This window comes from Astyanax mexicanus, chromosome 1 (genome assembly GCF_023375975.1).
Source record: "Astyanax mexicanus isolate ESR-SI-001 chromosome 1, AstMex3_surface, whole genome shotgun sequence".
Lineage (NCBI taxonomy): Eukaryota > Metazoa > Chordata > Actinopteri > Characiformes > Acestrorhamphidae > Astyanax > Astyanax mexicanus.
The window spans coordinates 88,945,454-88,960,034 of NC_064408.1; the positions used below are offsets into that span (position 1 = coordinate 88,945,454).

The 14,581-nt window shown below is 37.2% G+C and overlaps 1 protein-coding gene, 1 long non-coding RNA gene and 2 pseudogenes across 2 annotated transcripts; all 4 read left to right on the top strand.

Moving 5' to 3' along the window:
* The first annotated feature begins 1,222 nt into the window (after nt 1-1,222).
* LOC125805068 (uncharacterized) lies at nt 1,223-5,601 on the top strand. Its single transcript, XR_007441350.1, has 2 exons — nt 1,223-1,526; nt 5,359-5,601. It is a non-coding gene; the product is annotated as an uncharacterized LOC125805068 (long non-coding RNA).
* Nucleotides 4,144-5,601, top strand: LOC111189613 (transcription factor HES-5-like; annotated as a pseudogene).
* A 2,820-nt stretch (nt 5,602-8,421) lies between these two features.
* On the top strand, nt 8,422-9,791 carry LOC111189615 (transcription factor HES-5-like). Its single transcript, XM_049485408.1, has 2 exons — nt 8,422-8,556; nt 8,666-9,791. Exons 1-2 carry the CDS (start codon nt 8,494-8,496, stop codon nt 9,086-9,088), a joined length of 486 nt encoding a protein of 161 aa, XP_049341365.1. The 5' UTR covers nt 8,422-8,493; the 3' UTR covers nt 9,089-9,791.
* Nucleotides 9,792-12,512: 2,721 nt separating this feature from the next.
* Nucleotides 12,513-14,004, top strand: LOC125805063 (transcription factor HES-5-like; annotated as a pseudogene).
* The last annotated feature ends 577 nt before the right edge of the window (nt 14,005-14,581 follow it).

Below are 14,581 nucleotides of genomic sequence, written 5' to 3' on the forward strand. Positions count from 1 at the left end.
AAATCAATATTTGGTCAAATAACCCTGTTTTTTAATCACAGTTTTCATGCATCTTGGCATGTTCTCCTCCACCAGTGTTACACACTGCTTTTGGATAACTTCATGCAACTTCTGGTTTGATGGCTTGGGATCATCTTCCTCTTGATTATATTTCAGAGGTTTTTAATTTGGTAAAATCAAAGAAACTCATTATTTTTAAGTGGTCTTTTTTTTTTTTTTTACCAGAGATGTGTTCAGCATAGCCAGCTCAAGCTGACTAGCATAGGGTATGTTTAAATTTGATTTCTACAAGCATTATGCACCAATATGATCAAGCTTTTTTTTCTTTGATCTTCATTCTCTTACTGTGCAAGAAAATGAGTTCTGATTAAATGGCACTTTACACTGAAGTATAATTAATTAAACAGGCAACTCTGACCTTCTGTTACTGTGCTGACCTGCTTAGCATTGAGCTAAATTCAGCTAACATTACTATGTAGTCACTGAACAGTGGGTGAAACTGTTGTACATACAGAATCCCTGTCTCTGTGCTTTCAGTTATTACATTTCTTTAATGTCATTAGCATTTCTGTAATGTCCTTAATTCAATAATCCTCATAAATCAATTAAGATTTAGTGAGCAAGATTACCTCTGGAACGAGAACACAGGAATTAACACATCTCCTGCTCCAAATGACCCATTCTTGAGGAAAAATATAAATAAAATATTTTCATATGTATTATTAAATGGTTATTTACTGCATTATTAAATATCAACAGCAGCATGGAGAAGCTCAAGTCTCTCCTGGGTGGGGAATTCCTAAAGCAGCAGCCTGATTCCAGACAGGAGAAAGCAGACATCCTGGAGATGACGCTACAATTCCTGAAGCAGCAGCAGCAGCAGCAGCAGTCCCACAACAACTCTGTCTGCTCCACTGCAGACGATGAAGGCTACAGCAGGTGTGTGCAGGAGGCCGTCAGCTTCCTGTCTCAGTGTGGAGTTCAGACTCCGTCCCAGAGAAGACTGCTGAGACACTTCCTCACCATGCAGCCTTCCATGAAGAACAGCACCAGTGTCCTGCAGCTCAGCTCTTCAGCCTGCAGCACCAGCAGCAAAGAGGAACCTCCAGCCTCTAGTCAGTCTAAGATTGACATTCACTAAGATTTCCTAAATGTGTAGGAATTTATTCCTTCTTTCTTTATGTCTCATTCTCACTATGTGAGAAGATAGTGTGTCTGTGTGTCTGAAGGTGGAAGAAAGCCCATAGTGGGTGGATGTTCTCTGCAGTTTGCAGCTTGTTTTTAATCTGCTTTCAGTCAAAGAAAGCTCTTCCTCTGATCTTCTTTCTCTTACTGTGTAAGAAAATGATTTCTGTTTGAAATGGGAACTTTTCATTTGAACAAACTGATGTACGTCTCTAATCTGAACTCTTGAGTGTAAAATGTCTGTGACATTCTTTAATCCAGTACTTTCTGCTCCTATGGAGTGAGATCTAGATCAGACTGTTGATTTTAGACTCTCTGCAGTCTAAACATTGTTACACAAGGTCTTTGTGATTTTGATAAAACTAATGCATGTGTTTTCATGTATGAGAATATGATTAATTTAGCTATATTAGCTGTGTGCAGTCTGTTATGAGTTTATTACAACTTTAAGACTCTCAGAACCTGAAATGTTTTGAGTTTATCTCCTTCAGTGAAGGTTATTAATGTTATATTACTGTGTTTGTGAAAACACAAAATCATTATATCCAAAAATGTCCTGAAAATAAACTGAAATGAAACAATCAATATGTTCTCTGTGAATGATTCTGTTCCTGCTGAATATGATCCTTTTAGACAATTAAATTTTTAGATCTTCTACATATTATATTACTTACTATGAAGAAATGTATCACATCTAAGACACTGTGACACGAATAAATACATTAATCTACCTGATCACTTGCTTTTAAATTTTAATCATCTACTAAAATGAATAAAACAGGTGGTTTGGGAGAAAAACTATTATGAAAATAAACTCTGAAATGTGTTCTTCAGATCATCGATTCTTCAGGTAAAGAGAGATCCAGAAAACCGTATTGTTCAGACAGGTGTTCATTAAAATTCCATAAAAAATATCTTTACCATGAAGACCAACATTACTATCATAACATGAATATAAGACAGCTACATTTAAACCAATGTATTACATCACTGTTTTTACTACACTTTTATTTGTTATACTTACCTGACCAGAAATATCATGTGGAAAATATAATTAATTATCCTAACCTTATTTCCTCTTTAAGTGAAAGAGACAATTGCATTTAAATATCTGTTAAATTTATTATAAATTTGTATTTTATATGTTGATGGAATCCATCTGCTGCATCAGTAACACTTTTCAGTTCTGCTCAGTTTGATATTTTTTTCTATTCTTGGACTCTAGAACTGTTCTACTGTACAGTGCAGTCCTCTACAAATTATTATTAATAACGGTTTAGACTAGTAAGATCTGGAAGTAGAGGTACAATAATTCCATTTAAACTGTCTTTAAAAACTCAGTTTAATTTACATACAATTTATTTAACAAGAACAACATTATTTAAATACTACTAATGAACTATATTGAAATAAAAAATAGTAAAATAAAATTAGAGTTGTGTTTTCTGCCCTTGCTAGCTGATCTGTGAACTGCGTGTATCATAGAAATCCAGACAAAACGGAACACAGAGTACAGAATAAGGCCTATCTGCTGCATGAAGCACCTTTGCTGAGTTAACCCTCTTAATCAGGGATGGGAAACTAAGGACTAAAGTTCTGCACAGTTTGGTGATTTACATGTTTCAGGAATTATTAAACCTGGAAACTGATGAGTGTGATCAGGTGTGTTTGTACAGGAAACCCAAAAAACTGTACAGGAAATCAGCCCTGTTGCACCAGAGTTCTCCAAACCTGACCTAAAATGAATAATTCATCTAGAATTATATAAAAATGTACTAAACAACTAGCTAAAGTATTTCTCAATAGTTTACCTGTGTTTATTTATAAACAAAAATTCTGTTTTTGCACTACTAGAGCTCGTAAGGTCAACTGCAAATAAACGAGACTGGAAGTATAAAGAAAGCTTAAGAGCAGAAAACTACATTATACTCCATGCTGAGTGTATTGATCTGTAAACAGTGTTCTCATCTCTGCGAAGTGGGGGTTAAGGGGGGATAAGTGTGTGTGTGTTGGACAGTGTGTGAGAAAGACCCCCTGGTTAAAGCCCCCCCTTCACAGAATAATTAGTGATACAGCACATGCCGTTTAAACTGCATTAACAGTCTGATCAGTGTTTCTCTCAGAGCAGGACTGACTCTAAGATTATATTACTGTCTGATTTTAAAATGTTTTTTTTAATAAGAAGCAGAGTGTAGAAATAAGATGATTATTTTTATATAGATGAGTCTGTTTAGTACTGATTGTACTGAGCTTTCTTAAACTGCTGTCTAGCACTGTCTATACAGATAGACAGATGTGTAAAAGGGTGGTGTGTTCTGTTAAATTGAGACCCCTCAGTCAATAATCTTTAAATAAGTAAAAAACTGAATATTGTCTTAATAAATGTTTTGATATGATTATAAATGATCACATATTCAGTATTTCACTAATCTCTCTTCTCTTAACAGTAGTGATGTTCACATGGTTGCTCTTCCTCATGTGTGTGAGTTGTTGACCATCTGCTGAGCTGCATGTAATGGGGCACACTTCTATTCAGCTGTGTGTGTATGAATGGAGAGAGTGTGGGAAAGCTCTGGAGAGAGAGTCGCACTCCTCTACTGCTCACACACTCCTGCTCTCAGATACACTGATTTACATGACATCACATGATATGCTGGAATTTAGCTACTGAAATTTATGTGAAATTTATATATTAACTAAAACAGTTATTATTAACATTATTTTTTTTATTCAGCCCTAGGGTCTTAAAGAAATAATAAAATGTTTATTTCCCCATATATATCACACAATAAACACTATATGAGCAGCACGTGCTGTTTGACCAATTAACCCCATATTGTCAGTGAGAGAGCTGGAGGTCTTCACTTTCTCACACACTTCTCTCTCTCATACACACCCCTCCACCTGCTGTTCAGATCTGGACTCATTGTTTTCTGAGGAACACACACTTTGTTGAGCATGTGGCAGCCCTCCGATCCTTAGTGTCATTCGAGCTCTCTCATTGGCTGCAGACTGTGAGAACCTCTAGCAAACCCAATCCTCACACATTCATATGGAGATTGTGGAGTATAAATAGAGGAGAGAGAGAGAGAGAAAGATCAGCACAGCTCACATCTTCTCCTCCCAGAGAACTCAACAGAAGACACACAGCCATGACTCCTACAGTCAGTGCAGCTCTCATCTACTCCAGAGATCATCTTCCACTTTCAAACAAGGTAAATCTACTAAAGCAGCTCATTTCATGTGTTTCAGTTCCAGATTGATTTAGTGTGGAAATCAGAAGTTGATCAGTGGAATTAAACCTGCATTTCTTTTCTCTCTCCAGCTGAGGAAGCCGATAGTGGAGAAGATGAGGAGAGAACGCATCAACAGCAGCATGGAGAAGCTCAAGTCTCTCCTGGGTGGAGAATTCCTAAAGCAGCAGCCTGATTCCAGACAGGAGAAAGCAGACATCCTGGAGATGACGCTTCAATTCCTGAAGCAGCAGCAGCAGTCCCACAACAACTCTGGCTGCTCCACTGCAGACGATGAAGGCTACAGCAGGTGTAGAAGGCTACAGCAGCTCCGTCCCAGAGAAGACTGCTGAGACACTTCCTCACCATGCAGCCTTCCATGAAGAACAGCACCAGTGTCCTGCAGCTCAGCTCTCGAGCCTGCAGCACCAGCAGCAAAGAGGAACCTCCAGCCTCTAGTGCTCTCTGGAGACCCTGGTAGACCCTGTGGACACTTTACCATTAGGAAACACACTTTAACATGTCAGTCTAAGATTGATATTCACTAAGATTTCCTAAATGTGTAGGAATTTATTCCTTCTTTCTTTATGTCTCATTCTCACTATGTGAGAAGAATCTCTCCATCCTTCATGTGTGTCTGAAGGTGGAGGAAAGCCCATAGTGGGTGGATGTTCTCTGCAGTTTGCAGCTTGTTTTAAATCTGCTTTCAGTCAAAGAAAGCTCTTCCTCTGATCTTCTTTCTCTTACTGTGTAAGAAAATGATTTCTGTTTGAAATGGGAACTTTTGATTTGAACAAACTGATGTACGTCTCTAATCTGAACTCTTGAGTGTAAAATGTCTGTGACATTCTTTAATCCAGTACTTTCTGCTCCTATGGAGTGAGATCTAGATCAGACTGTTGATTTTGGACTCTCTGCAGTCTAAACATTGTTACACAAGATCTTTGTGATTTTGATAAAACAAATGCATGTGTTTTCATGTATGAGAATATGATTAATTTAGCTATATTAGCTGTGTGCAGTCTGTTATGAGTTTATTACAACTTTAAGACTCTCAGAACCTGAAATGTTTTGAGTTTATCTCCTTCAGTGAAGGTTATTAATGTTATATTACTGTTTTTGTGAAAACACAAAATCATTATATCCAAAATGTCCTGAAAATAAACTGAAATGAAACAATCAATATGTTTTCTATGAATGATTCTGTTCTTGCTGAATATGATCTCTATAGACAGTTACTTTTTTAGATTTTCTACAAATCATATTACTTACTATAAAGAAATAAATTACACCTAAAATCCTGTGACATGAATTATGACATTAATCTACCTGAACACTTGCTTTTAAATTTTAATCAACTACTACAATGAATAAAACAGGACTTATGAGAAAGACTCTACATTTTGACAAGAAATGAATAAATATAATTCTAACAAAATTTACACTTAATTTTAAGAAAGTATGATGACAAGAAACACTAAAAAGGCATCTTCAGATTATTCGTTCTCCAGCTAACAAAATAATCATAAAACCATCTTGTTCAGTCGGGTGTTGATAGGAGACTGATCAGATTTAAAGTTTCAGCTTTATTCAAGCTCCATAAAAACATCTTTACCATTAAGACCAACTTTACTATTATAACATGAACACGAGACAGCGACATATGAACCAGTGTATTACATCATTGTTTTTACCACATTTTTATTTGTTAAACTCACATGATCATTAAAATCACGTGGAAAATAAAATGTATTAATTATAATGTAGATAAGACAGGGTAAAGTAAGATGAAAAATCCTAAACGTATCTCCTCTTTGAGTGAGAGAGACAGTTTATTTTAAAATCTAAATTCACTGTAGACTTTAATAAGACCCACCTGCTGCATCAGTACCACTTTTCAGTTCTGCTCTGTTTTGTATTTTTCCTGAATGTGTGAGATGTGTAATTTCTGCCCCTGCTGGCTGATCTGTGAACTGCATGCATCATAAAAATGCATACAAGACTGAACACACAATACAGAATAAAAGACCATCTGGTGCATTAATCACTTTTGCTGAGTTAACCCTCTAAATCAGGGGTAGGAAACTGAGGACTAGAGTTCAGTCAGCATAGTTTGGTGACTTCCATGATCCAGAACTAACTAAACCTGGTAACTAATGAGTTTAATTGTCACGTTCTTGTCCTGTTTTTCATGTCTGTCCCGTTCTATCACTGGGTTTTTTTTCCTAGCCATGTGCTTTCTTGCATGTGGCTCTCTGTGTTCTCCTAGTCTCCGCCCTTGTCTTCAGTGCTTCCACATGTCATTTGTTGCCCCGCCCCCTCAATACCTTTCCCAGGTGTTTCCTGTTTCTCTTATCTTTATATATAGCCCCTTTGTTTCAGATTATGTTTGTCTTGTACGTGTGTTCTTGTACATTTTCTCGTCAGTTCAGGTTGGTAGTTTTTTATTTGTTTCAATGTGTTCAGGTTCCTATGTTCTGTTTTGTCTTCGTATTTTGGTTAATAATTACCTGGCTTTGGCATTCTCCTCCACCTTTCCTTGCTACATATCTGACAGTAATCAGATGTGTTTGTATAAAAAAATCAAAAAACTGTACAGGAATTTAGCCCTGCAGCACAAGAGTTCTCCAAACCTAATGTAAAATTGGTATTAATCTAAAATTAATCAAAAGCCTAATGAACAACTAGTTAAAAGACTTCTCAGCAGTTTTTCTATGTTTGTTTAACAAACATTTTGTTTTTGCTCTAAAAAGGTCAAAAGTTCAACTGTCAATAAACACATTGGAAGTATAAAGGAAGCTTAAGAGCAGAAAGCTACATCATACTCCACGATTAGTGTATTGATCACTAAACAGTGTTCTCATCTCTGTGAAGCAGGCTGAGAGGGAAATGTGTGTGTCTGTTACAGAGTGTGTGAGAAAGACCCCCTGGTTAAAGCCCCCCTCCATAGAATAATTAGTGATACAGTTTAAACACTATGAACAGTCTGAGCAGTGTTTTTTTCAGAGCAGGACTCACTCTCAGATTATATTACTGTCTGATTTTAAAATGATTCTTAAATAAGAAGCAGAGTTTAGAACTGAGATGATCCTTTTTATATAGAAGAGTCTGTTTAGATCTGATTTTACACAGCTTTCTTAAACTACCGTCTAGCACTGTCTATACAGATGGACAGATGTGCAACAGGGGAAGTTGAGATGCCATGCTCAACCAACAGTCTTAAAAAAACGTAATATATATATATATATATATATATATATATATATATATATATATATATATATATATATATATATTATCTTAATAAATTATTTTATACAATTTAAAATATTTTTTACATTTAATGTTTTACTAATAATCTATTTTCTTAACAGTAGTGCTGTTCATAAAGCTCATGGGTGTGAGCTGTTGACCATCTGCTGAGCTGCATGTAATGGGGCATACTTCTATTCAGCTGTGTGTGTATGAATGGAGAGAGTGTGGGAAAGCTCTGGAGAGAGACTCTCACTCCTCTACTGTTCACACACTCCTGCTCTCAGATACACTGATTTACATGACATCACATGATATGCTGGAATTTAGCTAATATTACTCTAATATGAAATTTCTATATTTTTTTTAACGTGGTATTAATTTTTATTTTTTAGCCCTGAGGTCTTATAAGAATTGTATTTATTAAATGTTTATTTCCCCATATATATCACACAATAAACACTATATGAGCAGCACGTGCTGTTTGACCAATTAACCCCATATTGTCAGTGAGAGAGCTGGAGGTCTTCACTTTCTCACACACTTCTCTCTCTCATACACACGCCTCCACCTGCTGTTCAGATCTGGACTCATTGTTTTCTGAGGAATACACACTTTGTTGAGCATGTGGCAGCCCTCCGGTCCTTAGTGTCATTCGAGCTCTCCCATTGGCTGCAGACTGTGAGAACCTCTAGCAAACCCAATCCTCACACATTCATATGGAGATTGTGGAGTATAAATAGAGGAGAGAGAGAGAGAGAGAGAAAGATCAGCACAGCTCACATCTTCTCCTCGCAGAGAACTCAACAGAAGACACACAGCCATGACTCCTACAGTCAGTGCAGCTCTCATCTACTCCAGAGATCATCTTCCACTTTCAAACAAGGTAAATCTACTAAAGCAGCTCATCTCATGTGTTTCAGTTCCAGATTGATTTAGTGTGAAATCAGAAGTTGATCAGTGGAATTAAACCTGCATTTCTTTTCTCTCTCCAGCTGAGGAAGCCGATAGTGGAGAAGATGAGGAGAGAACGCATCAACAGCAGCATGGAGAAGCTCAAGTCTCTCCTGGGTGGAGAATTCCTAAAGCAGCAGCCTGATTCCAGACAGGAGAAAGCAGACATCCTGGAGATGACGCTTCAATTCCTGAAGCAGCAGCAGCAGCAGCAGTCCCACAACAACTCTGTCTGCTCCACTGCAGACGATGAAGGCTACAGCAGGTGTGTGCAGGAGGCCGTCAGCTTCCTGTCTCAGTGTGGAGTTCAGACTCCCTCCCAGAGAAGACTGCTGAGACACTTCCTCACCATGCAGCCTTCCATGAAGAACAGCACCAGTGTCCTGCAGCTCAGCTCTTCAGCCTGCAGCACCAGCAGCAAAGAGGAACCTCCAGCCTCTAGTGCTCTCTGGAGACCCTGGTAGACCCTGTGGACACTTTACCATTAGGAAACACACTTTAACATGTCAGTCTAAGATTGACATTCACTAAGATTTCCTAAATGTGTAGGAATTTATTCCTTCTTTCTTTATGTCTCATTCTCACTATGTGAGAAGAATCTCTCCATCCTTCATGTGTGTCTGAAGGTGGAGGAAAGCCCATAGTGGGTGGATGTTCTCTGCAGTTTGCAGCTTGTTTTAAATCTGCTTTCAGTCAAAGAAAGCTCTTCCTCTGATCTTCTTTCTCTTCCTGTGTAAGAAAATGATTTCTGTTTGAAATGGGAACTTTTCATTTGAACAAACTGATGTACGTCTCTAATCTGAACTCTTGAGTGTAAAATGTCTGTGACATTCTTTAATCCAGTACTTTCTGCTCCTATGGAGTGAGATCTAGATCAGACTGTTGATTTTAGACTCTCTGCAGTCTAAACATTGTAACACAAGGTCTTTGTGATTTTGATAAAACAAATGCATGTGTTTTCATGTATGAGAATATGATTAATTTAGCTATATTAGCTGTGTGCAGTCTGTTATGAGTTTATTACAACTTTAAGACTCTCAGAACCTGAAATGTTTTGAGTTTATCTCCTTCAGTGAAGGTTATTAATGTTATATTACTGTTTTTGTGAAAACACAAAATCATTATATCCAAAAATGTCCTGAAAATAAACTGAAATGAAACAATCAATATGTTCTCTATGAATGATTCTGTTCTTGCTGAATATGATCTTTTTAGACAATTACATTTTTAGATCTTCTACATATTATATTACTTACTATGAAGAAATTTATCACATCTAAGACACTGTGACACGAATAAATACATTAATCTACCTGATCACTTGCTTTTTAAACGTTAATCAACTACTAAAATAAATAAAACAGATGCTTTAAGAGAAAAACATCTACATTTTCACAAGAAATTAATAAATAGAGGTCTAAGTCAATTATCACTCAATTTTAAGTAAGAATGGCAAAAAGCAATCTTCAGATCCTCGTTTTTTCAGGTGAAGAGAGATCCAGAAAATCGTCTTGTTCAGTCGGGTGTTGATAAAAGACTGATCAGATTTCCAGTTTTAGCTTCATTAAAGCTCCATGAAAATATCTTTACCATTAAGACCAGTATTCCTCTCATAACATGATCATGAAAAAGTGACATTTAAACCGGTGTATTACATCATTGTTTTTACAACACTGTTATTTATTAGACTCAACATGCTCATTAAAATTATGTGGAAAATAAAATGTATTAATTATAATGTAGATATGACAGGGTAAAGTAAGATTGAAAAGCTGAAACTCATCTCCTCTTTGAGTGAGAGAGACAGTTTATTTTAAAATCTAAATTCACTATATGAATTTATAACTTTAATAAGACCCACCTGCTGCATCAGTACCACTTTTCAGTTCTGCTCTGTTTTGTATTTTTCCTGAATGTGTGAGATGTGTAATTTCTGCCCCTGCTGGCTGATCTGTGAACTGCATGCATCATAAAAATGCATACAAGACTGAACACACAATACAGAATAAAAGACCATCTGGTGCATTAATCACTTTTGCTGAGTTAACCCTCTAAATCAGGGGTAGGAAACTGAGGACTAGAGTTCAGTCAGCATAGTTTGGTGACTTCCATGATCCAGAACTAACTAAACCTGGTAACTAATGAGTTTAATTGTCACGTTCTTGTCCTGTTTTTCATGTCTGTCCCGTTCTATCACTGGGTTTTTTTTCCTAGCCATGTGCTTTCTTGCATGTGGCTCTCTGTGTTCTCCTAGTCTCCGCCCTTGTCTTCAGTGCTTCCACATGTCATTTGTTGCCCCGTCCCGTCATTACTTTTCCTAGGTGTTTCCTGTTTCTCTTATCTTTATATATAGCCCCTTTGTTTCAGATTATGTTTGTCTTGTACGTGTGTTCTTGTACATTTTCTCGTCAGTTCAGGTTGCTAGTTTTTTTTGTTTCAGTGTGTTCAGGTTCCTATGTTCTGTTTTGTTTTCATATTTTGGTTAATAATAACCTGGCCTGGGCATCCTTTTACATTACATTACATTACATTACATATGGCATCCTCCTCCACCTTTCCTTGCTACATACCTGACAGTAATCAGATGTGTTTGTATAAAAAAATAAAAAAACTGTACAGGAATTTAGCCCTGCAGCACAAGAGTTCTACAAACCTATTATAAAATAGCTAATTAATCTAATATTTATCAAAAGGGTAATGAACAACTAGTTAAAAGACTTCTCAGGAGTTTTTCTATGTTTGTTTAACAAATATTTAGTTTTTGCTCTAAAAAGGTCAAAAGTTCAACTGCCAATAAACACATTGGAAGAATAAAGGAAGCTAAAGAGCAGAAAGCTACATCATACTCCACGATTAGTGTATTGATCACTAAACAGTGTTCTCATCTCTGTGAAGCAGGCTGAGAGGGAAATGTGTGTGTCTGTTACAAAGTGTGTGAGAAAGACCCCCTGGTTAAAGCCCCCCTCCATAGAATAATTAGTGATACAGCACGTGCTGTTTAAACAGCATGAACAGTCTGAGCAGTGTTTCTTTAAAGCAGGACTGACTCTCAGATCATTATTACTGTCTGATTTTAAAATGATTCTTAAGTAAGAAGCAGAGTTTAGAAATAAGATGATTATTTTTATATAGATGAGTCTGTTTAGATCTGATTGTACTCAGCTTTCTTAAACTGTCTTCTAACACTGTCTATACAGATGGACAGATGTGGAACAGGAGAGTTGAGACGCCATGCTCAACCAACAGTGTTAAAAAAAAAGTTTAAAAAAATAATATTATCTTAATAAACTGTTTAATAAAATTTAAATAAGTTAAAAATGTTTTTTCTATTTAGTATTTTACTAATAATCTATTCTCTTAACAGGAGTGATGTTCATAGAGCTCCTCTTCATGTGTTTGAGCTGTTGACCATCTGCTGAGCTGCATGTTATGGGGCACACTTCTATTCAGCTGTGTGTGTATGAATGGAGAGAGTGTGGGAAAGCTCTGGAGAGAGAGTCTCACTCCTCTACTGCTCACACACTCCTGCTCTCAGATACACTGATTTACATGACATCACATGATATGCTGGAATTTAGCTAAGATGAATCTAATGATACATTTCTATATTTATTAAACCTGATATTATTTTCTGTTTTTAATTTTCAGTCCTGAGGTCTTAAAGACACTTATAAGAATTATATTTCTAAAATGTTTATTTCTCCATATATATCACACAATAAACACTAAATGAGCAGCACGTGCTGTTTGACCAATTAACCCCATATTGTCAGTGAGAGAGCTGGAGGTCTTCACTTTCTCACACACTTCTCTCTCTCATACACACGCCTCCACCTGCTGTTCAGATCTGGACTCATTGTTTTCTGAGGAACACACACTTTGTTGAGCATGTGGCAGCCCTCCGATCCTTAGTGTCATTCGAGCTCTCTCATTGGCTGCAGACTGTGAGAACCTCTAGCAAACCCAATCCTCACACATTCATATGGAGATTGTGGAGTATAAATAGAGGAGAGAGAGAGAGAGAAAGATCAGCACAGCTCACATCTTCTCCTCCCAGAGAACTCAACAGAAGACACACAGCCATGACTCCTACAGTCAGTGCAGCTCTCATCTACTCCAGAGATCATCTTCCACTTTCAAACAAGGTAAATCTACTAAAGCAGCTCATCTCATGTGTTTCAGTTCCAGATTGATTTAGTGTGAAATCAGAAGTTGATCAGTGGAATTTAACCTGCATTTCTTTTCTCTCTCCAGCTGAGGAAGCCGATAGTGGAGAAGATGAGGAGAGAACGCATCAACAGCAGCATGGAGAAGCTCAAGTCTCTCCTGGGTGGAGAATTCCTAAAGCAGCAGCCTGATTCCAGACAGGAGAAAGCAGACATCCTGGAGATGACGCTTCAATTCCTGAAGCAGCAGCAGCAGCAGCAGTCCCACAACAACTCTGGCTGCTCCACTGCAGACGATGAAGGCTACAGCAGGTGTGTGCAGGAGGCCGTCAGCTTCCTGTCTCAGTGTGGAGTTCAGACTCCCTCCCAGAGAAGACTGCTGAGACACTTCCTCACCATGCAGCCTTCCATGAAGAACAGCACCAGTGTCCTGCAGCTCAGCTCTCCAGCCTGCAGCACCAGCAGCAAAGAGGAACCTCCAGCCTCTAGTGCTCTCTGGAGACCCTGGTAGACCCTGTGGACACTTTACCATTAGGAAACACACTTTAACATGTCAGTCTAAGATTGATATTCACTAAGATTTCCTAAATGTGTAGGAATTTATTCCTTCTTTCTTTATGTCTCATTCTCACTATGTGAGAAGAATCTCTCCATCCTTCATGTGTGTCTGAAGGTGGAGGAAAGCCCATAGTGGGTGGATGTTCTCTGCAGTTTGCAGCTTGTTTTAAATCTGCTTTCAGTCAAAGAAAGCTCTTCCTCTGATCTTCTTTCTCTTCCTGTGTAAGAAAATGATTTCTGTTTGAAATGGGAACTTTTGATTTGAACAAACTGATGTACGTCTCTAATCTGAACTCTTGAGTGTAAAATGTCTGTGACATTCTTTAATCCAGTACTTTCTGCTCCTATGGAGTGAGATCTAGATCAGACTGTTGATTTTAGACTCTCTGCAGTCTAAACATTGTTACACAAGATCTTTGTGATTTTGATAAAACAAATGCATGTGTTTTCATGTATGAGAATATGATTAATTTAACTATATTAGCTGTGTGCAGTCTGTTATGAGTTTATTACAACTTTAAGACTCTCAGAACCTGAAATGTTTTGAGTTTATCTCCTTCAGTGAAGGTTATTAATGTTATATTACTGTGTTTGTGAAAACACAAAATCATTATATCCAAAAATGTCCTGAAAATAAACTGAAATGAAACAATCAATATGTTCTATGTGAATGATTCTTTTCCTGAATATGACCTTTTTAGACAATTACATTTTTAGATCATTTATTCAATTTATTCAAATACAAATACAAATTATATTACCTACCATGAAGAAATCTATTACATCTAAGACCCTGTGACACGAATAATCACATTAATCTAACTGAACACTTGCTTTCAAATTTTAATCATCTACTAAAATGAAAAAACAGGTGATTTTGGAGAAAAACTATAATGAAAATAAAATCTGAAAAGTGTTCTTCAGATCATCTTGTCAGGGCCAGACAGGAAGGAGACTGGTGCAGATACAATAAAATAACTTTATTTAAAGTTATAGAGCAGACAGGGGTAGTCAACGGAAACAGGGTCAGTACCAAAAACACACAGTGTAGAAAAACCATACCAAAAACGGAAGACAGTCCAGAGTTCATACACAGGTAGGCAGTATAACAGGGTAGGCAAAATCCAAAGTACAATAAACAGTCCAGGTCATACACGGGTATCCAACACAAGGGAGCAGGCAAAAATCAACGTCGGTAGAAAACAAAAACAAGATCATACACGGAAGATAGCA

Bases quoted from the DNA above. Each gene is read 5' to 3' on its own strand.
- LOC111189615 (XM_049485408.1), top strand. From the start codon at position 8,494: ATGACTCCTACAGTCAGTGCAGCTCTCATCTACTCCAGAGATCATCTT. The intron at 8,557-8,665 runs GTAAATCTACTA...TTCTCTCTCCAG, and splicing joins ATCTTCCACTTTCAAACAAG to CTGAGGAAGCCGATAGTGGA.